At 39.1% G+C, this 27,867-nt stretch overlaps 1 protein-coding gene across 1 annotated transcript; it reads left to right on the forward strand.

Moving 5' to 3' along the window:
* Positions 1 to 626: 626 nt before the first annotated feature.
* Positions 627 to 27,862, forward strand: VIRMA (vir like m6A methyltransferase associated). Its single transcript, XM_054640835.2, has 24 exons — positions 627 to 746; positions 3,350 to 3,465; positions 3,695 to 3,781; positions 4,167 to 4,215; positions 4,720 to 4,888; positions 5,778 to 5,900; positions 6,717 to 7,019; positions 7,897 to 9,049; positions 10,092 to 10,583; positions 11,327 to 11,481; positions 13,451 to 13,533; positions 14,001 to 14,094; positions 14,231 to 14,775; positions 15,350 to 15,585; positions 16,319 to 16,571; positions 18,128 to 18,345; positions 19,544 to 19,676; positions 20,257 to 20,409; positions 22,093 to 22,253; positions 22,509 to 22,605; positions 23,470 to 23,636; positions 23,795 to 24,126; positions 25,026 to 25,169; positions 25,621 to 27,862. The coding sequence occupies exons 1-24, from the start codon at positions 684 to 686 to the stop codon at positions 25,776 to 25,778; spliced, it is 5,484 nt and encodes a 1,827-aa protein (XP_054496810.2). The 5' UTR covers positions 627 to 683; the 3' UTR covers positions 25,779 to 27,862.
* Positions 27,863 to 27,867: the final 5 nt, after the last annotated feature.

The following is a 27,867-nucleotide window of genomic DNA, read 5'->3' on the forward strand; positions in this document are numbered from 1 at the left end:
CCAGCACTGCTTGCGTAAGATTAATTCCACATCATTCTCCTGGCCACGGGCTGGCTTTGGCTTCGTGGCGTCCCCAGTTCTTGTCCAACTTGGTTGCTGTTGCAGAAGGGCAGTGGATGCTAAACGGGTACGTCTGGCGCTGTGGAAAGGTTGAAAGGAATTGTGCCTCACGAACTTGAGAGAAGCGACAAGTTCTTCACCTCAAAAGAGTTTGCTTTAAGCATGGGAAAAGCTACTAAGGAAATTTCTCAGGCGGGGCTGAAATAAACCAGCACCGAGCTTGTGAAACCGAGCGGAGGCAAAGGCTCGGCGCGGACTGCGGTGACGCCCAGCGGGGACTAGGCTCTGTGGAGAGCGGAGCCACCGCCCCGCTGCTCACAACCTCGACTGCGGCCCGAGTTTTAGCAGGTGAAAGGTGGGACTCGACGATCTCTGAGGTTTCTTCCAGCCTAATTCATTCTATGACTCCGTGAGTGCTGAAGCAACCCAGGCTCCGTCTCCCCTGACGGCGCAGGGGGCGGCAAGACCTGCCCTGCCGTGGCCCTCAGCCCGCCCTTAGCCCAGCCCCGCCCCGCCCTCAGCCCCGCCCCGCCCTCAGCCCCTCCCGCCGCCCTGCCCGCCCCGCGCGGCCCCGGAAGCGTTCGTGCGCGCGCCGGAAGCGCGTCCCCCGCGGCCCGGCCAAGATGGCGGCGGATGCCGCCACCGAGCTGCTGTTCCTGGACACGTTCAAGCACCAGAGCGCGGAGGTAAAGCGGGGTTTGGGTCCGCCTCTCCTCTCACCTCCCTTCCCCTCCTCTCCCTCCTCCTGGGCTGCTGCCGACGCTCCCTTGATTGCGCCGGGGCCTCCCGGGAGTGCGGAAGCCCCGCTGGGGCGGGCCCCGGCGGCGGTCGGGCAGGAGCAGCCTCGGGGCTGGTGCCTTCAAGGGGGAGCTGCCGGCTCCTTCTCCCCTTGCCTGACGCGAAGCCTGGCTCGAGCCGCTGTCCTGGCAGCCCGAGGTGCACGGGGCGGAAGGTGATGGGAAAGCAGCAGGAGTTTAGAGGTGGCGGGGAGTAGAGGCGAGCGGAGAACAAAGAGGATAAACGTGCTTCGAGGAGATGATCTAATGGAAGAAGTTGACTTCTGAAGCGGCCATGCCCTGCCGCTTGTGAGATTCCTGATGCTTTTGTGTAGCTGATCATGAGGAGGGATATTTGTGTGTTTGTGAGATATTCCCTTAGATTTATTCACTTGACACAAAATGATTATGTCAGGCTTTTTTGGCAGTTCAAGATCGTGCAAATATTGCACTTTGAGGGTGTTGGGATCCTGAGCATCTTTCAAACTGCTGATCTTGCAGCAGATTTGTCTGGGTCTGAGCTCGATGTGCCGTTCAGGGAGGAGGAACGGGACTGTTAGGAGAAAAGTGATTGTGTACTGTAGCATGACAAAGACGTTTCAAATTCATACAATAACTGACTGCATTCATAGATAGGTATTAGGGAAAGAAAATGGAGTATTTTGAAATGCAATGAAATGCAGTTGAAAAGTTTTTCAGGAGTCTTCTAGCTGTCCAGATTAGCTAGGCCAAAATGTGTTTTTAATTCCACTATTTAGAACAATGTTAGGTGGGGAGTGCTACCCAGTGCTGTTCCCCTGGGTAGAAACAGTAGCTACTCTTATTCCTCTCCAGGACCCTATGTTCTCTTGTTGAACATTTTTAATAATTTAAAATAATTTTCTGTCACTTCCATTCTTACCAGTGCCATTGTCCAAACCTGAACTTTAGGTATTTTATGTGTTTTTTGAAAGCCTTCTTTATGTTGTGCTGATTCTTCTGCCTTGTGGATTATGAGTGTTGCACTGGAACTTACAGTTCTTGGAAAGTACTGCTGTGGTTTTGAATAAAATTATTTATTTGGCTTAGCTATGCAGTTTAACTGCTGTTGAGTAGTTCTGATGTAGGGCCTTTTTTTAATGTTTTGTAGGAGAAGTGGGTTGAATTCACTTCTGGTTTTGGTGATGTTGATGCATGGCTATAATCCAGCATCATTTAAAGAGGGATTTGTCTTTATTTGGGTGGTGCTCCTGAGGATGAAGCTCCCCAGAGCAGCCCTTCCTCCAGAAATCTGAGTCTCCTGCATGACTCAGATGTTTTTTAGAGGCACAGATGAGCTCCCACAGCCCCCAGTCCATGCAGGCTGCGCTCAGCCTGTTCCTGTTCGTGTGTCTGTGCTCCCTGTCCTAGCAGGATTCCTTTGGTTCCACCATCCAGCTTCTGACACATCAGCCCACAGGCTAAGCTGTTTTATTGTGTGCTAAAAAATGTCTGCATCGATTTTTTAGATGACAGTAACACATGCCCAAAACTGTATCTTAAAAACTGTTTTTAAAATTCGACTTTGTCTTTCATTGCTTACTAGCTTTCTAAAAATTTTAGTACTTGCTTTCTGCTGGTTTCATTTGCTGATTGTAGTGAAAGAGATCAATTTTGATTGCAAATCAATTTTTTTTTATTTTTCATTTTTTAGTTGTGTTAATAGATCAGTGGCTTGGGTTTTTTTTTTTTTCCTATCAGTCTGCTAATTCAGCTAGCTAATTGGAAATGTGATTCTGAGCTTCTCTTAAGAAAATCTTTATATGTTTACAATTGAACATGAAGTTACATATGTGTACTGTTTAATGAGCATATGTATGATAAAATGATGGATAAATGTAATAAGATCTAATGCAGTGAATTTAGTGAGAGAAGACGTCCAGCATTAATTATTTAATAGCTGCTACATGGAAAGTCACTGTAAGTTTGATAATTTTCTAGTTTGCTCAAACATCTTGGAAAGTAGAAGAATTCTTTATACTTGCTGTTTCTGTGTGGTAAACAGAAATGATAATTGCTAAAGGTTTTCAGGTATTGCAAAATTGGAAAAATAAGCATCATATGGAAATTTTGTACAGATTTTCATACTTACTTTTGTAAGTCAGATATCCTGAATTACAATATTGGTATAATTTTTAATATTGTATTTGAAATATGAAATTTGATAATGTTTAGAACTACATCATGCATACTTTCTGTCTGGAAAAAACAACCTGTTGCTGTTAAAAAGATTCTTGCAAATAAAGGTAGTAAATTAAATAAATAAACTTAATAGTAACACTTTCTATGAAAAAATAGTGTCAAATATATAAAAAATGCTGAGATTATATTAAAAACTCTATTTTTCCCTATAACAGTGTTTATCAGTGTTTAGCATTTTACAGAATTGAATTTTATTATTAGGATTGCTGCATGTTCTGTTAGTAGAGAATACAAGTGCATTATGTGGTTTGTTTTTTACATTTCCTAGACTTTGCTTCCTCTTTGTTTTGTAGCAAAGTACCAATATTGACGTGGTTCGTTTTCCATGCGTGGTTTACATCAATGAAGTCCGAGTCATTCCTCCAGGAGTGAGAGCTCACACAAGTTTGCCTGACAACAGGGCTTATGGGTAAGTGAAAGATACCAGGTATCAGATTCAGGAGAACCTTCCTCTTACTGTTTTGTTGAACTTTTATATCTCAATAGACCTTCCTACATAAAAATGTAAAATGTATTTATGTGTTTGCTGAACGTGTAATTATTTTCGGGTGTTCCTTAAACAGTATAATTTTGTGGTAGTCCTGCTTACTCTGATAAGGAACTCATCTAATTTAATTTTACTTTCATTCTGTTCCTAGAGAGACATCCCCCCATTCATTTCAACTGGACTTGTTTTTCAACAATGTCAGCAAACCAAGTGCCCCTGTTTTTGATCGGCTGGGAAGGTAATTTCCTTTAAGATTAGTGTGTGACTTCATTATCTACCTTTTCTTCCTGAAAATTTTTATAGTGCAGAGAATGTGCAATAGAAAATCCTGTATCTCCTATGAGTTTCGTATTTGCTTTGGATTTTGCTAGTTTGTGTTTTTATCCTTTTCCTCTGATCTGTATGGAAGGACATAGTTTATGCTAAAGTAAGAAAAACTTCTGTTATTTTTAAATTTACAGAGCCCACATATATTAATGCAAGGAATTCAGTAGAAAGAAGTGATTTTTCTTTCTTGTGTGTATTTGTTCAGTATCTTATTGTTGGCTTGTGTGATTAGTATTGCTGTGTTTTACTTCTGCTTTATATTAATGAAAAATTACTTTGTATCTTTCATTTAACAGCCTTGAATATGATGAAAACACTTCAATTATTTTCAGGCCCAATGCAAAGGTAAGGCAGTGCGATTTAAACCTCGTCTTTCCCCGCATATCTGTCATTTAGGTGTAAACATGGTTTCATGTGGTGGGTTAGCACTGTATAAAGTGTTTTTTGTTTCAAACCTTATCCTAAAACCTGCTTGTAGTTTAGATACTCTTTAGAGTTTTCTTGTGGTTTTTCGTATTGTCTTTTGTTTTTTTGTTTGTTGGGTTTTTTTCATTAATAGGCTATTGTAGATCCAGTATCTAGTCAATGTATGTACTGCAAGGAATTTAATGATTTTAGAGAAAGATTATTTGTTGCAGTGATTGATGTGTTTAATGTGTTCTCAGTTTTCAAAATGTGGGATAAAGAGGTATTTTAATGTTGGATTTTTCTTTTGGCTTTTATGCAGATACAGATACAGTGATGCTAGAGTAACTGTTTTGGAGTTGTGGAGTTGTCTTTAAGTGCTTTTTTTTTTTTCCTTCTTTTTTTTCTTCTTTCCTTTTTTTTTTTTTTTTGAAAAACCAACAGGTCAACACGGATGGATTGGTTCTTAGAGGGTGGTACAACTGTCTGACTTTGGCAATATATGGCTCAGTTGACAGGGTAATAACTCATGAGAGAGAGTCACCTCCTCCACCACCCCCTCCGCCTCCACCTCCCCAGCAACAGCCTGGATTGAAAAGGAATCCAAAACATGGTGAGTCTTGGGAGAAGAAAGAGATTTTTTCTTTTACAAATCAGTGTTACAGTATCCCATCTGAAAAACAAATCCCCAATTCTTCCACATTTTAGATTACAGTGGCTTTCATTTTTCTTTATTGTGTCTTTAGTTTCATATTTTTTTCTAGATTTATATTGAATGGTTTTAACTAGGGTCTCATCCAGTGCTTTTATGAGAGTGGTTTATTTGATGTGTTGCTAGTTACTTTGGATGGTAAAAATGCAGTTTAACTTGTGTGAACTTATTACAATGTAGCTGATTGGAATATTAAAAAAACTGATTAGAATATTATTAAAGTCATAAGAAAATTTCACAGTTGTAGTTAACTTTGCTTATCTGACTTGTGTAAAATACATTACAGAGGAGTGCTCTGTGCTGGTTTTAGAACAGCCATGAAGAGAATCCATGGTCAAATTCCTGCTTCAATTTTTGTTTTAGATTTAAAATTAGAACTATTGTTCAAAGCATGGCTGGAAGACTGCAAAATTTGCATACTATGTGCAGTAAAAGACAGTTGTAAACTGTAAAAGCCAGTTGCGTAAAATGTGAACTTTTTTTAAAGCAATTCAGATATTATTGATAGAGTTACAGTATGAGTAGAGTAATTGGCATTACTCATATCAGTTTTAAACAAGTATTATATTAAAAAAATAAGCTTGTTTATTGATGTAGTTCTTGTTTACATCAAAAATTACTTAATCAAAAGTGACTTTAGAAAGTTGTCTCATGTAGTGCAGAATATAGATAAAATAAAAGCTGGGCAATTGTGTTCCCCAGTCAAAAGTAGCCCCGAAGCCCAAAAATTTTCTGCTTTTATTCCTGAGGTTTCATTAAATACAAGTTTTTATTTTCCCAATAAATATAGTTGATGGGGAGAAAGAAGACCAATTCAATGGCAGTCCTCCAAGACCACAGCCCAGGGGACCAAGGACACCTCCAGGCCCTCCTCCTCCTGATGATGATGAGGATGAACCTATGCCAGTGTCAGGTAAAATGAGAAGAGACTGTGTTTTATTTGCTATACATCACTGCTTAGAGGAGGCAGAATTCTGTGTTCCTGCCCAGTGTGAAGTTTCTTATCTGCTGTTACTTCTGCTGGACAGATTCAGTTTTAGGAAAGGGATTTGGAGAAAAATAGGCTTTGGGTTTGTTCATTTGCATCATTTTTAAAGATAGTAGATTGGGAATATTGGCTGTTAACCAATACACTGTTAAACATGCTACTCATGTTTTATATAGGTATTCTGTTGAGCCTGGTATCCATTGTCCTTCTGCATTATTCTGCAGCATCTGCCAAGTTACCCACTCTCTGTATTGCTTAGAAGTGCCAAGATGTGGATAGTCTTGCTGAACTAAGTGATTGTGTTCAGTCAAATCACGAGAAGATTTTCAAGATGCTTTTTTTGCGTCTCTAGTGTATGTGATGCAGAAACCTAAAAAATATATACTGCCATTAAAGACAATAAAATATTTCTATAATACATTAGCAAAAAATGAAAGGAGAGCTGAAGAGAATCTCTTTTATTGTATGCAGGGGGATACATGGTGACAAAGGATGTGTAAAAAGCTGAGGTAGTTAATGACTTCTTTGCCTCAGTCTTTAGTAGGAAAAGCAGTTACTCTCCAGGTACCCTGGGCTGGAAGTCACATACAGGGAGCTGAATGAACCCTCAATAATCAAGGAGGGAATGGTCAGGCCAAGTGTATAGGGCCAGATGGGACCTACTCATAGGGCCAGTCCTATTTAATATCTTTGGATTTCAGAAAAGTGCTCTTATTTCTGAAACTTTGTATCTGTTTTTAGTGGTTGGGGAAAAAGAAGATGATGTGGACCATAGGGAGGATTACTTTGAGCCGATTTCTCCTGATCGAACGTCCATTCATCAAGAAAGCCAGTACTCAGACGATGGAGAAGTAGAGGAAGATCAGCCAGAAGAAGGGGATGATGATGATGATGTGGATGTTGAGGAGGAGGAGGATGAGGACGACGATGACGATGATGATGATGATGGTCATACAGTAGAGAGTATTGCTGATGAGGAAGAAGAGGAGGAGGAGGAAGATGATGAAGATGAAGAAGAGGGTGAAGAGGAGGAAGAAGGTGATGGTAAGTTGTAGAGTTTAGAAAAAAGAGGTTTATGAAATTTTGATGGCAGTACCTTCATGATGAGTATGTGCAAGGGAACTGAATTTTTTCCCTTGGTGTCCTGGTTTTGGGCAAATCTGGGAGAAAACCTCCAAAGGGGGCCCTTCCAGAAAGCAAACCCACACGGCCCCTCCCCTCAGCTGGGTTGGGAAGGATTCCTCAGAGAGAAGTGGAAAGAATCTGTTTATTTAACAGGCAAAGCACCCCCCATCTTCATCCTAGGAAGGACACTTGGTTATTGCAACATTGCCTTGCTTGTGGTGCTGGCATCTCTCAAGAGCAGTATCTTGCTGTCAAATATTTATTCCTTTATAGTAAAACTTTCTATAAATAGAGGAAAATAGATAGAGTTGTATAGGTGAGAATGAACATTCAATCTTGTTATGTTTTGTTTTGAAATGTAGGAAAGTGGTGAAAGACTATTTTTTAAGTAAAAACCACGTGAAGTTGTTTATATAATAGATTTAATTGTCATCTTCTTGTGTTATTTAAAGATCCCACCCATATCTATGCAGAAATTGCAGGCTAGAAGTGTTTTTATAGGTGCAATCACAGGAAGAAAATTGGGCAATATAGTTGTAGTAATGTGTATTCTAGTTAAACTTCTTGCTTTATACATTCTTTTAAATGACTCCATTATTACATAAAAAACGCCTGTCAGGTGGGGCTTTCACTCATATCTTGACAGAGAAGGCTTTTTGTATGTTAGTGTGTGGTTGTTCTCTAGCTAATAATATTTGTGTAAAATGAATCACTACTTGTATTTGGAAGATATTCTCTGCAGTTATGAATTGGTTTATTCATAACTGATTTGGTAACTTAATCTTTGTCTTTTTAGGAGATGATGGCTATGAGCAGATTTCAAGTGATGAAGATGTAATTGCTGATCTAGAACGTGAAACATTTAAGTATCCAAGCTTTGATATTGAATATACTCCTGAGGATCTGGCATCTGTGCCTCCTGTGACATATGAACCTTTTGAAAAGGAGCTTGGACCACTTTTATACTTCAGCTGCCCTTACAAGACTGTATTTGAAAATGAAGTTGCTAAAATAAAGGATCAAGACACAGAAAAAGAAAATTCGGGGGCAGTGGAAGGCTCAGTTAAATTAACTGAACTGCTGGAATTATATCAAGAGGAAAGGGGTGCAAAGTGGGTCACAGCATTAGAAGAAATTCCAAGTTTAATAGTTAAAGAATTGAGCTACCTGCTGGTGAAAGACACAAAGCAAGACTATATTACCCAGCTAGTAGACTGGACACTGCAGGCTTTAAACCTTCAGGTGGCTCTCAAGCAGCCCATTGCTTTGAACGTTCGACAGCTCAAAGCTGGGACAAAGCTGGTGTCTTCATTAGCAGAATGTGGGACTCAAGGAATAACGGCACTCTTGCAGGCAGGAGTGATTAATGTGTTGTTTGAACTGTTGTTTGCAGATCATGTATCATCCTCCCTTAAACTTAATGCTTTTAAAGCTTTGGATAGTGTCATTAGTATGACTGAGGGAATGGAAATGTTTCTAAGAGGTGGCACAGATGTACATGAAAAAAGTGGTTATCAGAAACTCCTGGAACTCATACTGTTGGATCAGACTGTGCGAGTTGTTACAGCTGGTTCTGCAATTCTCCAGAAATGTCACTTCTATGAGATTCTGTCAGACATTAAAAAGGTGGTGGATCAGTTAGCAGAGAACACTCCTCCTCTTCCTAATCACACAGAGCCAGAACAGGACCAGGACTTGGCAGGACTTGAAAGAACCAACCAAGAATATGAAAATGATGTGGAGGCTCCTATGGATATGGATCATCTTTTGGAATCTTCTAATATAAGCGAAGGAGAGATGGAAAAACTTGTTAGTCTCCTTGAAGAGATCTTCCATTTGATGGAAACTGCTCCTCATACAATGATTCAGCCCCCTGTGAAATCTTTCCCAACCATGGCACGCATTACGGGCCCTCCAGAAAGGGATGATCCTTACCCTGTCCTGTTTAGGTACAGCAGTTGTGAATTTAATTTCTAGAGTGTGTTTCCTCTAGACTGATAGAAATATATTTCAGGGGTGACTTTGAGATATTTCACTTAACTCTTTTTTGCAAGATTCTAGATTGTGGATATGAAGTCAGAGAGAGTTTGATAAGTTAATGTGCCTGCTATTTTGTTGGCTTTTGATCAACCTAGAATGCACCTAGCCTGAAGTTAACATCCTTATTACTCTTTTTTAATCTCCTTATTGCTGGTAATGTGCTCACCCTTCAGTTGCATTCGTAGATGCTGACCAGTTATGCTTAGTGCTGTCCAGTTTGAAAATGGTTGTAAATCTAGAGTGTTTATTATCTTCGAACACAACTCTGTATATGGATAAAATATGTCTGGAATTCCTCAGTCTGGATGTTGAGGTGACAAGATGCAAACTGGTCTCAGATTGATGAAAAAGTCATGCAGTTGTGTCACTGTGCTCACTTTGACAGCACAGGCAGAGGAGCTGAGGCTTGCCTGCCTTCAGCTCCTTAAAATATCTCATGGGTTCTTACTCTGTTAGCAAATTTCTATCTAGAAAGTATTTCTGTAAATGCTGACAGATTTCTTTGGTAGCAGTGGTGTAGGTCATGGCTGAATATAGGCATCTACATGCAAAGAGTCTTCAAAAATTGCCTGCTAGATATGCTGTAATGATTGATTTCCTAGCACATTTAAAACATTGAATCTGACATTGATGATGATTCAGATGCAGTAAATTTAATAAAATACAGTGTCCTGTTTTGTGTGTAGATATGATTGAGGTTTTTATTGTTTGGGTTTTTTTAATGGAGATCAGAATTTTAGGACTTATTTCTTGTAAATATAATAGCAATTACATTTTGTAAGGTTTAAATTTTGTACTGCTTCATAATTAGTTATTATTTCTCATAGTCCACAGAGCAATAAGTACTGAAGCTAGGAGGTACATAGTTTTACATAAAGTGTTGACAAATATTTGTAGTACTGCTGATTACTTTCCTGATTTTGGTTTGTTTTTGTTTTTTTTTTTTTTCAGATATCTTCATAGTCACCATTTCTTGGAATGCATTACTTTGCTACTGTCTCTACCAGTGACAGGTGCACATCCAGGTGTGCTCCAGGCTATCCGAGATATATTGCGTTTCCTGGCACAGTCACAGAAGGGTCTTCTTTTCTTTATTTCTGAGCACGAAGCAACAAACTTGTTGGTTAGAGCACTTTGTCAGTTTTCTGACCCTGATCAAGAGGAAGGTCTGCAGTCAGATGGTGCCAACGAGGATCCTTTTGCCCTGTGGCTCCTGCATTCAACACAGACGTTACAGTGCATTTCAGAATTGTTCTGCCACTTCCAGCGGTGCACAGCCAGTGAGGAGACTGACCACTCAGATCTGCTGGGAACACTTCACAACCTTTACTTGATCACCTTTAACCCTGTAGGAAGATCTGCTGTGGCTCATGTATTCAGTCTGGAAAAAAATCTCCAAAGTCTTATTACTTTAATGGAGTACTATTCCAAAGAAGCTTTAGGGTAATGTATGCGTTTATTTATATCCTTTAGTTTTTTAATTTTAAAAGTATCTATCTTTTATAAATAATTCCATAAATCTAAAATTTCCTTTAGATCCTGATGTTTTTATTTAAAGCCAAAACAACTTTTAAGTAGAAGCATGTAATACAAAATCAGGCCTGTCATTTGTAATCAAGTACTTAATATCCCAAATCTGTGTAGGTCATCAACAAAGTTCTTGTAATATATGTAGGGCAAACTTCTGGTTATGTGGAAAAATCACTAGGCAGGCAGTTTTTATTCAAGCATAAAATGTTGTCTGTGGAACAAGTAAAAAGTTTGGGTATGGAGAGTACTGCACACTACTCTGGGGTGGGAATCTCTCATTTCTTCAAGTTCTTGTAGATGTTAAATGCAGTCATTGTTTTCTCTGGACAGGCAGTTGTGCTACTTTCGGTAGCAGTGATTTTAAAATGATTTGTGAAACAGATAAAGTTACATAAAAATATTTGCATGCCACTTGACTGGATGTCATGGTTTGTTGATGCTGAAATGAATATGAATGTGTATAATATGACAGAAAATGTTCATTTGCCAAAAAAATAGGAGGAAATTGTTTGGGTTTCTTTCATTGATAATTGTATGGGTCAATCCTTGTGGAAGGTAAAAGTTCTGTAGGTAGATTTTTAGGGGTCAAATAATGAAAATCTAACAGATATCCATTTGTGTTAGCTGAGATCTAAAGGAAAACCTTGTTGTTTCAGAGACTCAAAGTCTAAGAAGTCAGTGGCTTATAATTATGCCTGCATCCTTGTTTTGCTGGTGGTACAATCTTCCAGTGATGTCCAAATGCTGGAACAGCACTCAGCACCTCTGCTGAAGCTCTGTAAAGCAGATGAAAATAACACCAAGTTGCAAGGTACAGTATGTGTAATTATCAACTGAGTTGTTTGAATGTATAGAAGAAATCTTTTTTATGTGAATAATTGGTGCTTTACAGTGGTCTGGCTTGGATAATGAAATTACTTTTGCAGTTGCATCTGTTTAGTTGAGTCACTGAGATAATGTGCAATTTTTTCTGTTAATGAGAGTTAAATAGGAAATACTTAGAGTTAAATTTTTTTTCTAGTAAAATAGCTACCATGAGTTCTGGATAATTACAGGAAATTACATTGAAATTATTCAAACTGTGTTGATAATAGGAGAGTAAATTTCTGTAGAAGTGGACTAACTAGTCAGTGAGCTGAGTCTGATTTTTGATTGCTATTGCTGTGGTTTAACCCCTGCTGGACACTGAGTACCACACCACTGTTGCTCACCATGCTGCCCACCCCCTCTGGGATGAGGAGGAGAATCAAGGAAAAACAAGTAAAACTCCTGGATTGAGATAAGAAGTTAAATAATTGAAAAAAAAAGTAACATATAATAATACTAAACATATAATAATACTAATAGTGCTAATGATAACAATAGTAATAATTGTAATAAAAAGGAGAGAAGAGATAAAACCCAAGAAAACAAGTGATGCACAGTGCAATTGCCCACCTGCTGATCAATGCCCAGCCCCTCCCCAAGCAGTGATCATCCACTGCCAGGCAACTCTCCCAGTTTTCATACTGGACATGACATCCTATGGTATGGAATATCCCTTTGGACAGTTCGGGTCTGTTCTCCTGGCTGTGCTCCCTCCCAACTTCTTGTGCAGCTCCTCATTCACAGAGTATGAGACACTGGAAATCCTTGACTTAGGGTAAGCACTGACTTAGGGTTAGCAACAGCCAAAACATCAGTGTGTTATCAGTGTTATTCTCATGCTGAATCCAAAACACAGCACTGAACAACAGCTAGGAGGAAAACAAGCTCTATCCCATCTGAAACCAGGACAGTGATGTCATCTGACAGAATCTTTACTACTAGATAATCCTGGGACTGTTTCAAGGCACCTAGGCCAGCTGACATGGAATAGTCCATGTTACCCTGTTATTCCATCTTTTGATGTCCAAGCTGTGTCTCGGTGTCTTCCCAGCTTGTGTTGACTTACAGATCAGGCCTGGGACACTCAAAAAAATCCTGCTGGAGACTATTCTGACACCTGAACATTGAGACTCTGATGGCCAAAGTTGTGCTCTGCACTGGTTAACCCACTTATGTAGACATACCAATAATCTCTTCCAAAACTTAAATGCACTGAAAGAAATCAGAGTTCTTCAAAGTTTTAGTTCAAATCTCTCCTCTGTCGTGCTCTTATTTTTGCTCCTCACCTGATCATCAGACCACTTTATGAGAAGCAGGGCTAGCTTGTTAAACCAAATCATGAAATCAGTCTGAGTCATCAATTCATATGCACTTGATCTTCACGTTTTTATAAATATTTTCAGGAGCAATGGTTTTTAAATCTTTAAATCTCTTATCCTAGGAACCTGTGACTTTCAGGTTGTTCTAGACTAAGAGAGAGACTGATAAGCCCTAACGACTTCTAGCATGAGTGAGTGCAGGGCAGAGGTTGGCTCTAATTGGGCACTTAATAGAAGTTCTGTGCTTAGTTTGTAATAACCTATGCTTTATGTTAAGGGGAATGTGTTTTGGTTCTTTTCTTTAGCTGACAGTGCCCCTTAGTGTCTTTTGTAAAAAATTGTTTGATTACAGATAATGAGATGAAAATTGCTTTCAGATTGACTTGAGCCAAATTTTGTCAGTGTGCATAATAGATATTGCCTGTTCTGGAGTTCTGTTTTTGTTGATGCTTTTCAGCTGGCTACAGCTGCACTAAATGCCCCACAAATTTCGCACTTGGTTTTAATGCCTATTGTGTAAATTAAGTACATTTTGACTGGAAAAGGTTTTATGATCATAAATTCACTGAGTTAAGTCTTTTTTTTTTTTCCCAGAGCTCAGCAAGTGGCTGGAACCTTTGAAAAATCTTAGATTTGAAATAAATTGTATTCCAAATCTTATTGAATATATCAAACAGGTCAGTAAAATATAGGTAGATGTTACCTTTATTTATGTTCTATAAGCTTAGACCTTTTGTAGTCTGATATTTTGTCTTAGATATGTACTAACATATTTAAAAATACATACTGTTATCCAAAAGAGATGTTTCTATTAAAGCTTATGATCTAGGCTGGGTCTTGCATTTTTATATTTATTGAAACAAAATCTAAGGTAAATATATGATGCAAAGATCTAATTATTTAAATCTTTGAGCTTCCTGTAAATCACAATGCAAATGTTGATGCTCTTTTTTTTTAGTTTCTGCCTTAATTATGACTGCTTACCAAAAGGTGAAATAATTAAACTTAAATTTTGTGACACACAGTAACTAAATACAGAATTTGAATTCTGTAGCATGAGTATACTGGAGCAAGCAGTATACTCATGAAGTCCTTCCTTGTAATACAGACTCATTCCTTTTTTCTTTTTCTTTTCCCCTAAAAGAATATTGACAGTTTGATGACTCCAGATGGAGTTGGTCTTCCCACTGCACTTCGTGTTCTCTGTCATATTGCATGTCCACCGCCTATGGTAGAAGGTATGGCTGATGGATTTGTACAGGTTAAAGTACAAATCTTAGTTTTCTGAGTCTTCTACTTAAACCTGGCTAAAGTGTAACTGTGATTGCCCAGGAGAAATTAGAAATACAAAAGTATTATTTCTTTTCTGTACAGGTCAACAGAAAGACCTTAAGTGGAATCTTGCAGTTATTCAGCTCTTCTCTTCCGAGGGAATGGACACCTTCATCCGGGTGTTACAGAAGCTGAACAGCATCCTTATTCAGCCTTGGCGACTCCATGTCAACATGGGCACCACACTGCACAGAGTCACTACGATTTCCATGGCCCGCTGTACGCTGACTCTGCTTAAAACAATGCTGACAGAGCTCCTGAGGGGAGGATCCTTTGAATTCAAGGACATGCGTGTTCCTGCAGCACTCGTTTCTTTACACATGCTCCTCTGCTCTATTCCTCTCTCAGGCCGCTTAGATAGCGATGAACAAAAAATCCAGAATGACATTGTTGATGTCTTACTGACTTTTACACAAGGTGTTAATGAAAAACTTACCATTTCTGAGGAAACTTTGGCGAATAATACTTGGTCTCTAATGCTGAAGGAAGTTCTCTCATCAATTTTGAGAATTCCTGAAGGTTTTTTCTCTGGACTTATACTGCTTTCAGAGTTGTTGCCTCTTCCACTGCCTATGCAGACTACTCAGGTATAACTGAGATGTATTTAGTTTTTAAAGAATTTTTATTACTTTTATATAACACTTTGACCATTTTTGTAGTGGTGGAAAGAACAGATGCGTGAAAGGATGAATTAAAGTTGTAGTAAAGCATTTGGGCTCACACAGATTCGTTGTAGATAAGTCTTTTTCAGCAGAAACAAAATTGGTATTGGAGCATTTTTCTTAAGTTAGCAGTCATATCTTGTTCTTTTGTCACTTGTGAGATTATCTAGATTTCTGTTCTGTTACTTAAATGACTGTCTCTGAAGCTTTTAATTTAACTCTGAATGCTGAACTTGGTATATTAAGGCTCTTCTTTCTTTTGTCATGGATCTTGAATTTGTTATCTTTATTAAGTAAGCATAAAAGGTCTGTGGCAATCCATGCTCCTGAAGGAATATCTAATTGGCTGGCTCATGCACTGTCATCTGGTGACAATGAAAATGGCATTCCATATTTTTAATGAGGACAGTAGTTGTGCTTAGTTTATACACTGTGATAGAATTCAGATTTTATCATAAAAATTGACAGGAAGAACCCTCCTGCCCTTCTGTTCACGCAGGTAATTGAAGCCCATGATATTGCAGTGGCACTGAACACCAGGAAGCTGTGGAGCATGCACCTCCATGTGCAGGCCAAGCTGATCCAGGAGATCGTTCGCTCTTTCTCCAGCTCGTCCTGCCAGCCCATTCAGCACATGTTGAGGAGGATTTGTGTTCAGCTCTGTGACTTGGCTTCACCTACTGCTCTGCTCATCATGAGGACAGTATTGGATCTAATTGTAGAAGACCTGCAAAGGTATTTTTGTTTTCTCTTGCAAAGATTTTGTTGATGAACTGTTTAATTCACCTTGCTTCTGCACAGTAGATTTAGCAGGAGGAAAATACTTTTGGAAATATTATGCATTATGGGCTGAACAAATTCTCATTCCAGTGCTATATGCTGTGTCCTGATAATGCTTAAGGTTGCCAGAGAACCAGCTCATACCTCTAGGTTTTGATGTAGACAGTTTCATGTTGCATGTTTATGGTAAGTATTTTAGGAAGATTTTCTTCAGGTTGGCTTTGCAAAGCCTCATCTTTCCTATAAAGTGCTTTTAAGGACCTGTATGACATAAATAACAAGAGTAGGCCAGTAAAGTTTGCTATACTGGGATTATATATCTGTATAGATGTTTGTAAACTAGTGGAAGTTGAATGATACAGGTTCAGAGGGTTTTGAAACTGAGTGCTCTTTCTTTAAAACATAATTATCCCCTTAGATACTGTTTACATAACAGCATATTTATCTTATACAATTAGATACCCTACAGTATTTAAATGCACAGTAGATTAATTAATGATGTGACCAGAAGTTCTTTAGTGAAAGTTGAGGAGTTTTCAAAAAGTAAATGGAACTATAAGTTTAAGTGTGCAAACTAGGTGAAATTTTTTCTAAAATGCAGAATTATATGACTCCTGTGATGGTTGTTTTTATAGTTTCTTAGATCACTTTAAACCAGCTTTCTCACAGTGCACTGATACCCTTACAGCAACACAGAAGACAAAGAGAAACAGTACACTGGACAGACCACTCGACTGCTTGCTTTACTGGATGCCCTGGCTTCACATAAAGCTTGTAAATTGGCTATTCTGCATCTTATCAATGGAACTACTAAAGGAGATGAAAAGTATGGAGAGGTTTTCCAGGAGCTCTTGGCTTTGATGCGATCAGCTGGGGACAATGTCACTCATCAGCAGTGTTCTGAATATGTAACTTCCCTTTTGCAGTCCCTCTGTGATCAGGTATTGGCTATATTTAATGCATAATGTGTGTTGATTATTATAGGAGAAAAATTAAATGAGATTGTTTCTTAAGCACCCCTCTTTTTCCAAAATTAAAAAAAAATAACCTTGTTAAAACACAAAAAATGTGCATGGTTGGCTACTTTGGCAGATGTGCTGCCTTCTTGTTCTTGAATGTAAATACTTTCTATTTTATGACACATCTTCTGCATTATGTGCACTGTTCTGGCAGCTCATTAGAGACCAGAAACTGAATGGCACAAAGATTTCCTGTCCCATCAACTGAGAGAGGGATACCATTTCTCCTTGTGGGCCACTGACAAAACTTGAGTTGTCACTGCTCACTTCTTACCTAGTTAAATAAATATGTATCTCTTAGTTATCTAACTGAAACCTCTTGAAAATGTATTCCAAATATAAAGATGTGAATGCTATGCTGGTACTGTAAAACTCCTCCATTAAAAAAAAACAAACAGAAGTTGGTAGAGCAAGGTAAGAAATGCTCATTGAAAGTTGAGTCATAGACTGGCCCTGTAGTTTCTCATTAATGTGTGCACAGATTTGCATGCCATCATTTGTCTCACTAGCACGTGTATTTATTTGATCCAGTGCTTCCTCAGTTACACAAAAGACATGTGGATGTTGTTGGTCAGTAGAGATAATCAGCCATTTGCACATAAACAAGATATCTCTGTCCATACAAACTTGTTGGGAAAATCAATCTTGTTTTATTTTATGTAAAATATGGAAGTGACAGAAGGTCCTAAACTTCATAGGTGGTGTCTGCCACCTCTTAGTTTTCACAGAACCTTAGAATCAAAGCATATCTCAAATTGGAGGGGACCCTTAAGGATCATCAAGTCTAACTCCCTGCCCTTCACAGGAATATCTAAAACTAAACCATGACTAAGAGTGTCATCCAGATGCTCTCTGAACTCTGACAGGCTTGGTGCCTAATCACTTCCCTGAGGACCCTGTTCCAGTGACTGACCAGCCTCTCAGTGCAGAACCTTTTCATGATGTCCAACCTGAATGTCCCTTGATGCAGCTTCATTCCATTTCCCTGTGTCCTGTGGCTGGTCAGCAGAGGGAGGAGAGCACCTGCCCCTGTCCTGCTCCCTTAAGGCACTTTTAGATTGCTGTGAGGTCACCCCTCAGCCTTCTCTTCTCCAGCTGAACCAGCCAAGGAACTTCAGCCTCTTTGACCAGTGTTTTGAGATTGAGGGACACATTGACTGCCTAGGCAGGAAACTGTGTATGTTATCCAGTGACTATTTGGCTTTAATTTTACCTCTGCTACAATATTTCAGAAGCTAAAAAATTTGAAGCTTTTATGTTTCAGAAATAAATAATGGTTTGTAACCCTTAACAGGACTGAACAAAAAAGATGTTCTAGGTTAGTATTTTGCTGATCAGTAATAACTGAAATACTGGAATAAGATGATAGAGGGATAGTGAAAGAACCCAGTGCTTCTGACTGCATGTATGTATGGTTTATATTTACTGCAGGCATACAGAATGCATTTTTACTATATGTATAATAATAATTCTTTTAGGATATTGCACTTATTTTACCAAGTTCATCAGAAGGCTCCGTGTCTGAATTAGAGCAGCTTTCCAACTCCTTACCAAGCAAAGAGCTGATGCCCTTAATTTGTGACTGTCTGATGGAAACATTAACGAATTCTGAGAGCAGTTACAGCTGTCTGCTGACATGCATCCGAACAATGATGTTCCTTACGGAGCATGACTATGGCTTCTACCACTTGAAGAGGTATGGTATTTTATGATATCCCTGACAACTTAAAATTGTTTAAAAACTGTAGTGTGGAATAATTTTTTACATGTTTAGTAGAAAATGTTGAGGATAAGGCATCTAAGCTTTCGTTTCTCATTGGGACTTCCGTGTTTTACTCAGTATTTTGGTCTTCCTTCACACTCTGAATAATTTCTGCAGTATGCATACAGAAACACTTAGTTTCAAGAAGGAGACAAAGCATTTGAAACAGGTTTGTACGCTCTGTTTCCCCACTCCAAGGCTGGAGGATTAGAATGAGATGTAGTGCTCTTGTTCTTTCCCTTTTGTGACACTCAAAGAGCTCTCATCTGGAACACTGGAGAACTGTCTGTAATTCCTGTCTTTTCAGGGGATTCAGTTTGCACTTCCCTGAGTGTTCTGATCTCCAGACAATTAAGGCTTTAGCAATTAGTTGTTTGGTTTTTTTTCAAACCATTTTTGTTCACTCACTTTGAACAGAATATACATGTATTGGACAACATGTTGTTTTGACACTTGATTCTTTGTCCTGTATTTGGACCTGTTTCTGTTTGCTGAAGTGCAGAGGCAAAAAGGTGAGGCTTGCAGAGAGAAAAAGGAGCCTTGTCAATATAAGGTGGTACAAAACACTTTACAAGTTGTGGATGCAAGAAGCCATAAAACCACCAATTAAAAATTAGCAAGTTACAGATGATGTTCTTGCATCTCAGAGATGCTGGATCCCGTGTGTCCAGCTGTCAGCTTCAGTGCACAGCTTTGCTGTTTCTGTTCATGTTGCCTTTACAGTTTGTTTTCTGCAGTTAGGCATCAGGGGGTGGAGTGAAATTGTAGCTGCAAGCATGATCCTGCTTCATACATAAGGTCCTTGTGCAAGCACATATTTCTGTACTTCAGTCCCTTTTCTGCCAAAGATGAAATTGTGATTTCTTGAATGTTTTGGAAGTAGTATATATAGCTGTATATGTGCACTCTGAAATATCTGCAGATATTTTCACCAGACAGTACTGGTGAAAATAGGAGTCTAGTGTGGAGAAAATACTGAAGCTCCAGCTTTGTAATCAACGCTGAAGATGATAATTATAAAATTTGCCAAGTTTATTTTGCATATATGCCATTTTCTTCTAACCAGTTATGGTGGAACGGTCACAGTGTATGTACCAATAAAATATTTTCTCTCTTTTTGTTTTAAAAACAGCTCTCTAAGAAAGCACAGCAATGCTCTGTACACTGTATTGAAGCGAGTAATAACTAGTTTCAGCAAAGACACGGGTGAACTGGCCTCTTCATTTTTGGATTTTATGCGACAGATTCTGAACTCTGATACGCTGGTAAGCAAATATGTATTGAATGCTTAAACTCAGCTGCATTTTCTGAAATCTGCAGTGTGAGACATGCTCAGGAACAATTATTTCAGAAAGCAGTTGATTCTGCAGATTGCTGGGTGGGGCTTTTCCATCAGTAATGTTAGTGCCATCTTTAGTTTTTAATGAAATCTGTGAAAGCTGGGCAGGGAGGTATGTTTAGTAAGTAAGAGGGGTTTTCAGGAGGAAGAAAGGCATATCTGTTCACACTGATTTCCTAAGTGAATAGTATGCTGTGGTGTCCCACTTTTAGATCCACAGCATCCTGTTAGAGAGCTGCTGTACTGATGTGTAGTATAGAAAAAACTGTAAAATCTATGATACAGACCTCATCTAGTACAGGAAAGGGTTGCATTCATCTTGATGCAGTATATAAACTTGCTTGTTGAAGTGTACTTTGTTAAAATAATTTACATTGTATATTTTTAAATCAAGAGAACTCATTTTGCTAGATTTGCTCTAATGTGTGTTAGAATTCAAAGGGATTTGCAGTCCAGAAGTACTGAACATTTATGAGTACTCACTCCCCAACTGTCAAATATTTTAGGGATGTTGTGGAGATGATGGAAGCCTTATGGAAACAGATGGATCCCATTCAGGCAGAACGCTGGGTCTTACCACTGCAGAGTTAAAACATCTACTACAGAACAAAGAAGAAACCCCAGAAAGCCTGCTTCTTGATCTGGAGAAACATGTTATGGTAAAAGAGTTCAAATAATCAAGCTGATGTTGCAGTTTTCTGTTAGCACATCCTATGAGCCAGGCAGGTAATGCTGTCATGGAAGGCAGCACATACCTACAAGCAAAGGGTGTAGGGTGGTGGTGAAGCAGATTGTTAATGCAATAAGCAGCAGGAACCCCAGCTTAGCAGTGGCTCGATGTTATTGGTGACTGGTAAGTGGAATTAATACTGGGGGCTGGATATTGTTGGGTGTTTTCATCCGAGGCCTGAACAACGGATTCCTTTTCAGTGAGTTTGTGGATGCCAGTAGGATGGGGGAGTGACTAATCTGACATATACAAAGCCTCAATCCAGAGAGATCTCAGTAAATGCTTTAGGATTGATTTAGCAGAAAGTTTGTGTGGTTCATTAGGAAAAATGCTAAGGTCTGCAGTGAAAGCAGGAGAGTCCCATGCCTTGTTGCAGGCTGAGCTGACAAGGGCCAAGTGGTTGTGTTGGTTGATAGGTTAAAGGTGGGCCAACAGTGAAGGGTCACTAGAAGCAGGTGAGTGAGTGTGTTCTCAGCCATCCTGGAGGGAGCATGGTCAGCACAGCCTGGGGCCTTGTTGTCTCCCACCATGGGATGCTGCTGAGCTCTCATGTGAGTGTTGTGTTCACCTGTGACCAGCTTTGCCCTCTCACCAATTCTAGAGAGACCTGGGGAAACTGAAGAGGGTTCTACCAAGGTGCTCAGGGACCTACAGAACATGTGCTAGAGAGAGAGAGGAGGAAGAAGCTGGGGTTGTTTAGCCTGGTGGAGAGGGCTCAGGAACTATTTCACAGTTTGCCACAGCTGTTTGGGAAAATAGTAACAAAGATGGTGGAATCAAACTTCTTTTGGTAATTCCAGATGATAAATCAAGGGGCAATGCCCCTGGATTGTGGCTTCAGAGGTTCAGGTTGACATTAGGAAACAAAAAATTACCCACTGAGAGAGAAGGAGAGTGAAGCACTGAACAGGTCAGTGGGGCTCTGGGCTCTGTGTCACTGGAACTTTTTTTTAGACATGACTGGATAAAGTTATGGCTGACCTGACCTGTCTTAGATGGTAGTCCTGCTTCAAGCAGTGATGGTGTGGACTGGACTAGAGGACATGCAGAATTCAATGCATCCAACTTTTCTGTGATTATAATTGCAAACTTAACTCTGATATTCAAATTGATTGTCTGTAACTGATGGCAGCCATGCAGTAGATAGCTAATTTAAGAGAGTCCATGAAGCAGCTGCTCCACAGCCTGTTGATCACAAATGCCTTTCAAGTGCTTTATTCCCTCCTGTCCCTTCCCTGGCTGTCTACATCTATTAGCTAAGAGATTAAAAGCCAAAGTTGTTCTGAATGAGGAACAGCAGATGCAGGACATTAGAATGCTTTAATAGAGAGCTTCTTAAATAAAACCTGGGGCAGTGTCTTCCTTGGGACTGTTATAAAGGATATTGCATCAGTTGGGAATGGAACCTAGAGTGTGCATGTGGTGACATGGTAGGTTTAGTACCACACCTAGGAGCTTTCTGCTGTTGTTTGTGTATTCAAGTGTCTTACTTTCACTATTTGTGGCTGGGTAGATTGTTGTATAGTAACTCCACCTTTTTTAATAAATAAGCAAAACATTATTCCTTCTCTGCAGAGGGGAGAAAATTCTGATTTGTTCTGTGTTGACATAGGATCGTTCTAAGGAAGACGATGGCCTTGAATCCTTACTGGACAACATTGTTGGAGTAAGGCAGATGTTGGAGTCAGCAGGTGATTCTTGTCCACTGAGTGACCAAGATGTTGAGCCTACTCTTTCTGCACCAGACTCTCTTCAGAATTTGTTTAACAACAGGTAAAATGGTTGAGTGTGTCAGCAGTGATTTATTTGTGAAAATTGAGTATTTTATGCATATGTAAATTAAGTATATTAAAAACAGGATCTAAAGAGCACTGTTGTCACCACTACCCACGAGTCCCAATGTATTTAATGTCATGTGAGTATCAAGAGTAGGGCAGCAATGTTCACCCCAGGTCCTGTGGTGCTGTGTATGCTTGGAGGTGGTTGTGGTTCATAACCAAGCAGGCCTTTGGCCTTGTTCTGTTGTAGGACTACGTACGTGTTGGCAGATGTGATGGATGACCAGCTGAAGTCCATGTGGTTCTCACCCTTTCAGGCTGAAGAAATAGACACTGACCTAGATATGGTAAAAGGCTTCATTAATGTATCTGAAGTGGATTTAAAAATGAGGGTTAATCTGAACTAATAGCATCAGAAATTCATGTGGCCAAATGGATTGTTTTCCTGAGCTCACCTTTCTAACTTGACCCAGATAGAGAGGTTCACATTTGTTAAAGGGGTTATCAAATGCTTTCAGATTGACTTGGAAGCTGCTACAAAATTGGGATCTTTTGCAGTACCCTAGAGGAACAGTTGCTGTGTCAGTCTCAAACTGCTTTTGCACTGCTCTTGAGGCTTTTCATCAGTTTGTATTAAAGGAAGAAAATAATGTTATTTAGTTTCTTTTCCTTGCTTGTCTTCTGTCATTGCAGTAATATCCACAAGAGCCTCATAGCTTCACTTTTTTTTATTTAAATATTTGCTCTGAGGTAACAGAAGGGGGAAACATGGCAGTAGTAAATGAAACTACCTGCACAAAAGTTTCTTTTTTGAAACTTCTGGATTATAAACTTTAACGCTAATAATGAAAAATACAGTAACATTCTGAGTTTTTTAGAACTAAGGAATTGGCAGTGTCTTAATTTCTTGTGTGAGAAACAATCAGTTTCTGTTGACTTCATTGCCTTAATTCTTTTTTAGTTTTAATTTTTTAATTTACATGCAAAGATAGTTATGTTTTAATTTCCAACTGAATTTTCAACTGTGGGTCATTAAGTGGCAAGATAGGTGTTCATATTTGAGAGCTATGCCCTTCACTCCTTTTGTGTTCAGATCTGTCAAGATAATTTTGCTGCAGCTCTGCTGCATTTTTTGTTTTGTTACTGCTGCATGTTTTTTTTTTTTTTGGAGGTGCTAGTAATGATGTTTTGATTAAATTCTCTCTTTGAAGGTAAAAGTTGACTTAATTGAACTGTCAGAGAAGGGCTGCAGTGACTTTGACTTGCAGGCTGAATTGGAGAGGTCATTTTTGTCAGAACCATCATCTCCTGGACGCACAAAAACCACAAAAGGGTTCAAGCTTGGCAAGCACAAGCATGAGACCTTCATAACTTCAAGGTAAAATGAACTTAATGAGTTAACTGTGTCTTCAGCATTGATTTGTATGTTGTCAAAATGTCAGATACCTTTCAAATTGCATCTCCAGTATGGAGAATGCCTGACCATCAGTAGTACAGTGTTACATTAGCTAACTAAATCATGGTTTGTCATGACAGTGGGAAATCTGAGTACATAGAGCCTGCAAAAAGAGCTCATGTTGTGCCACCACCCAGAGGAAGAGGAAGGGGAGGATTTGGACAAGGAATTCGACCACACGATATCTTCCGTCAGAGGAAACAGAACACAAGCAGGCCACCCTCCATGCATGTGGATGATTTTGTTGCTGCAGAGAGCAAAGAAGTGGTTGCTCCAGATGGGATACCACCAGCCAAAAGGCCACCAAAAGTGTCACAGAAGATTTCTTCGCGTGGTGGATTCTCAGGGAACCGTGGAGGACGAGGAGCTTTTCACAGTCAGAACAGGTTCTTTACACCACCTGCTTCAAAAGGTATGTTGGTTCCTGTATTAGAACTGGAGTAGATGCTTGCTAAAATTGCTTCAGTAATACTAACCCAATTTCCTAGCAATTTATCATCCCCGGTGTGAGATCTTCCTGAAGCAGTGTTGTTGCAATGAGTTGTATAGCACCAGGAAAGATTCTCTTGAAGGTGAGAACCTCCAAAGCTGTAGATAGCTAATTTAAGAGAGTCCATGAAACAACTGCTCCACAGCCTGTTGATCACAAATGCCTTTCAAGTGAAACAAGGCTGTGAATTCCCATGCTGCCTTTCTGCCTCTCTTTTACAAAAGTAGTCAGCTGTTTCAGCAACTCTTGGAGTGCTTCCCTGCCTTCTGTGACATGTAGTTACTGAGATCAAGCACCACAGTACATATTTGGGTTAAAATGAGGGTTTGGGATAAAAGGATGGAAGATCCTGACAAGAATACGATGCAATTTTCAGTGAACCTGGAGATTGTAACCTACAGAGTGTTAAATTTCTTTCATACATAGTCAAGATTGCATTCCTTTTCCTTCCATCCCATAATTAGGGCAAGTCCTTGCAAAGTAGAAACAGAAAATACTTCTATTCATAAAGTTACAAATACTAGAATTTATTTCACCACAAAATCTGAAAGTATAAGAGTTTGTCTTGATACGCTAGATAATGTGAATTCTTTTCAACTTGACTCCTTGCCTGATAAATAGATCTGTTCCCTGATTTTGTGCAGAATAACTTGTAGACTTCAAGTTGGAATACTGCAGGTATGTTGATACAGACTACCAATTTGAATTGTATGAATATTATGTTACCACCCTGAGTATTGTGAAGATTGAAATGGGAAAAAAAAACCCCAAACCCAGTGATGTTTGCTCAACAGTGTGTTGGTTTTTCTCTCCCTATCTAGGAAATTACAGTCGTCGTGAAGGTGCTCGAGGCTCAAGTTGGAGTGCACAGAGTACGCCCAGGGGAACCTACAATGACAGTAGAGGTGGTCAAAGCAATTTTAACAGGGGTCCACTGCCACCACTGAGACCATTAAGTTCAGCAGGTACATGGTATTCATATGGGCATCGAACTATAGAGAATTCCTTGAATTTCATTTTTGCTTTACAAATGAAACCATGCAAGGATGCTGCAGACACCTTGAAATTCAGCAAATGTTTTAAGCATATATGAACAGTTGTCAGTGAGACCATGTCAAATACGTGCTTTTGTACGAGCTGCCCTGTAACCTGTAAAACTTGCTGAATTGAACACTTGATCGCAGAATCTTAATTTTGCACTCAGACTTTGGTCATTCGATTCTCTTCGTACCTCCATGGTAATCGTAGCGCAATTAAAGCAGCAATGCTTGCCTAAAAGAAAAGTGAAAATTAAAAGGAGGAAACAGACGCTGTTTGTATCTCATCCTGGTTTTGTTTCTTACGCTTTGGCAGCAGCTACTCCGCCTAGGGCTTTTTTTTTTTTTTCCAACTGAGTATACTTTTCTTTGCTTTAAGGCTACCGACCGAGTCCTCGCGATCGTGCGTCCAGAGGCCGTGGAGGAATTGGACCGTCTTGGACAAGTGCTAATAGTAGTAGCAGTGGTGGCTCAAGAGGGAAATTTGTTAGTGGAGGCAGTGGAAGAGGTCGTCATGTACGTTCCTTCACACGATAGAATAAGACCCAGTGGTGGAACAGCTCAACCTTGTGGACTTCTGTGAAGATGACAGAGAAAGCAGCGTCACTAACGGACCAATTCAGTTTCTGGTATCTGGAGGACACCAAGAGAATATTTTTGTCCGAAGAAAAAGCTTTTGTTTGATACAAGAATTGAAATTTCAATAGAATTCAAGACTTTTTGTGTACAATTGTAAATTTTTTGTTCCTTTTGAAAGAATGTTTCAATTTTTTTGTGGATTTCAGTAGACTATACTCAGTAAAGCACCTCTTTCAGTTAAGACTTGAAGAACTTCTTAAATATTCATTGTGCCAAAAGAAAGGTGCAAGTGTTTTGTGTGTGACTTATTACTGCAAGAAAATTAAAAAATATGTATGTAAGGCAATTTTGGTTTTTTTTTTCTCTCAGGTTTAGAACCATTAGCCTTTTTTTCCTTTGTTACTTTATTATCCAGTCTGGGTTATTAATCAATGAGGTGTGTCTGCCAGGAGGTGCAGTAGCCAATGATGGAAGGAAGAACAACTGAAAATAATTAATCTGTTAAAGTATACAAATGTCAATGTAATTTATGTAGGTTTTGTTGTACATCTTGGGAAATGAGATTAGAAACTTCTAAGTCCCACACCAGGTAAAATTTGAATAAGGTCTGTCACTAACTTCAGGAAGAATAAATCAACATTCCATCACTTACTTTACAACTCCAGCTCATGCATTAGGAGCACAGGAGTTATTTGACTGGAAAGCAGCATATACTTTCAGTTAGAAAGCAAATACTCATACCCTTAGAGTACCTGGAGTTAATTTGTTCCCTCTCTCTCCTCTGCCTAACATAGTTGAGAAGAGGGCAGAGACATAGGTGTGTAACCTGAGCCAACATGTAGTCTATAAAGAACTGGAGTTTTGTTCCTGTAATTAGACTGAGATACGGTGAAAAGAGAAAAAGGAGGAGTAGGAATTCATAAAGAAATATCACTACTCGATTAAATTCTGAATGAATTTTCATATTGAATTCAGTGAAGTAAGGTTTTATGTGTTTGCATTCCTTTGGGCTCTGTGGGTTTCATAGAATTAACAGATTTTCAGTAGCCCTTGCATTTTTGGACAGGGTGGGGTAGCCTAAAGGCCACATGCAATATTTGCAAATGAGCTCTACTGTAAGACTTAGTTTGATTTTCACTTATGCTTGGTCTGTTGACACTACAGAAGTGCTATAGAGGGGTCTTACTCTACTTAAATACTGCCCGTATCGTATTTCAAGTGTTCTAAAGTATGGTATTATGTTAAATAGAAATTTTTTTACCTCTATACTCCCTGACTAAATTAAGTAGGTTTTCCATTTGATACACAGAAGGCCCCTATTAGCTGTATTTTTCCTGCATGGAGACTCTGAGACTGTCCCACTGCCTGGGAGGTGATTGAATAACCAATGAAAGTGGGAAACACCCATGAACTGACTGGGTGCACCTATGGGGAGCAATATCGGTTCTTAAAGGGTTTAACCTTGTTTAAAATAACATGGACAGATTTGGATTGGAAGCCAAACAATTTTCTGAATGGTAAAATAAGAGGGAGATGTAATTTTACTAATAATGACTAAAATGGGTGGAGCTTTCACAGGCATTACTGTTATTAATGCTATTTTTTTAAGGAGCACTGCATAAATATTTTTAAAGCTGACTCACTCCTTTATACCATGTGTTTAAGGTGGTTATTTTTTTAGAAATTTTACTGTTTTCGAAACTAGCAGGGATATAAACCATTTGATTTCTGTCAGGGAATTTGAAATGAAAAGTAAAGTATCAAGCATGGAATAAATATGTAAATATTCAGTACTGGTTCTTCAAAGTTTAAAATATACAGCATGTCACGTTAGTAATTTTCAAACTAGGAGGAAATAAAGGGTTGATACATTGGTGTATGAAAGCTATGTAAATTTAAACTTGAAAAAAGAAGTGTGTGTATATTATGTTTTTTGGTTTGTTTTGTTTTTTTTACTAATGAATTTAGTTCTGTGACCCTTCAATACAGAGTGGTTCCTTTCATGGATAAATTCAGCATGAAATAATGCTGTTTAAAACTCAGGTGT

The sequence above is a fragment of the Agelaius phoeniceus genome, chromosome 1 (genome assembly GCF_051311805.1).
Source record: "Agelaius phoeniceus isolate bAgePho1 chromosome 1, bAgePho1.hap1, whole genome shotgun sequence".
Lineage (NCBI taxonomy): Eukaryota > Metazoa > Chordata > Aves > Passeriformes > Icteridae > Agelaius > Agelaius phoeniceus.

What these genes read in the sequence shown, in the direction of transcription:
- VIRMA (XM_054640835.2), top strand. Translation starts at nt 684, where the DNA reads ATGGCGGCGGATGCCGCCACCGAGCTGCTGTTCCTGGACACGTTCAAG. An exon ending in TTTTCAGGCCCAATGCAAAG is followed by an intron (nt 4,216 to 4,719) that starts GTAAGGCAGTGC and finishes AAAAACCAACAG; the next exon opens with GTCAACACGGATGGATTGGT. An exon ending in GAGACCTTCATAACTTCAAG is followed by an intron (nt 23,637 to 23,794) that starts GTAAAATGAACT and finishes TTGTCATGACAG; the next exon opens with TGGGAAATCTGAGTACATAG.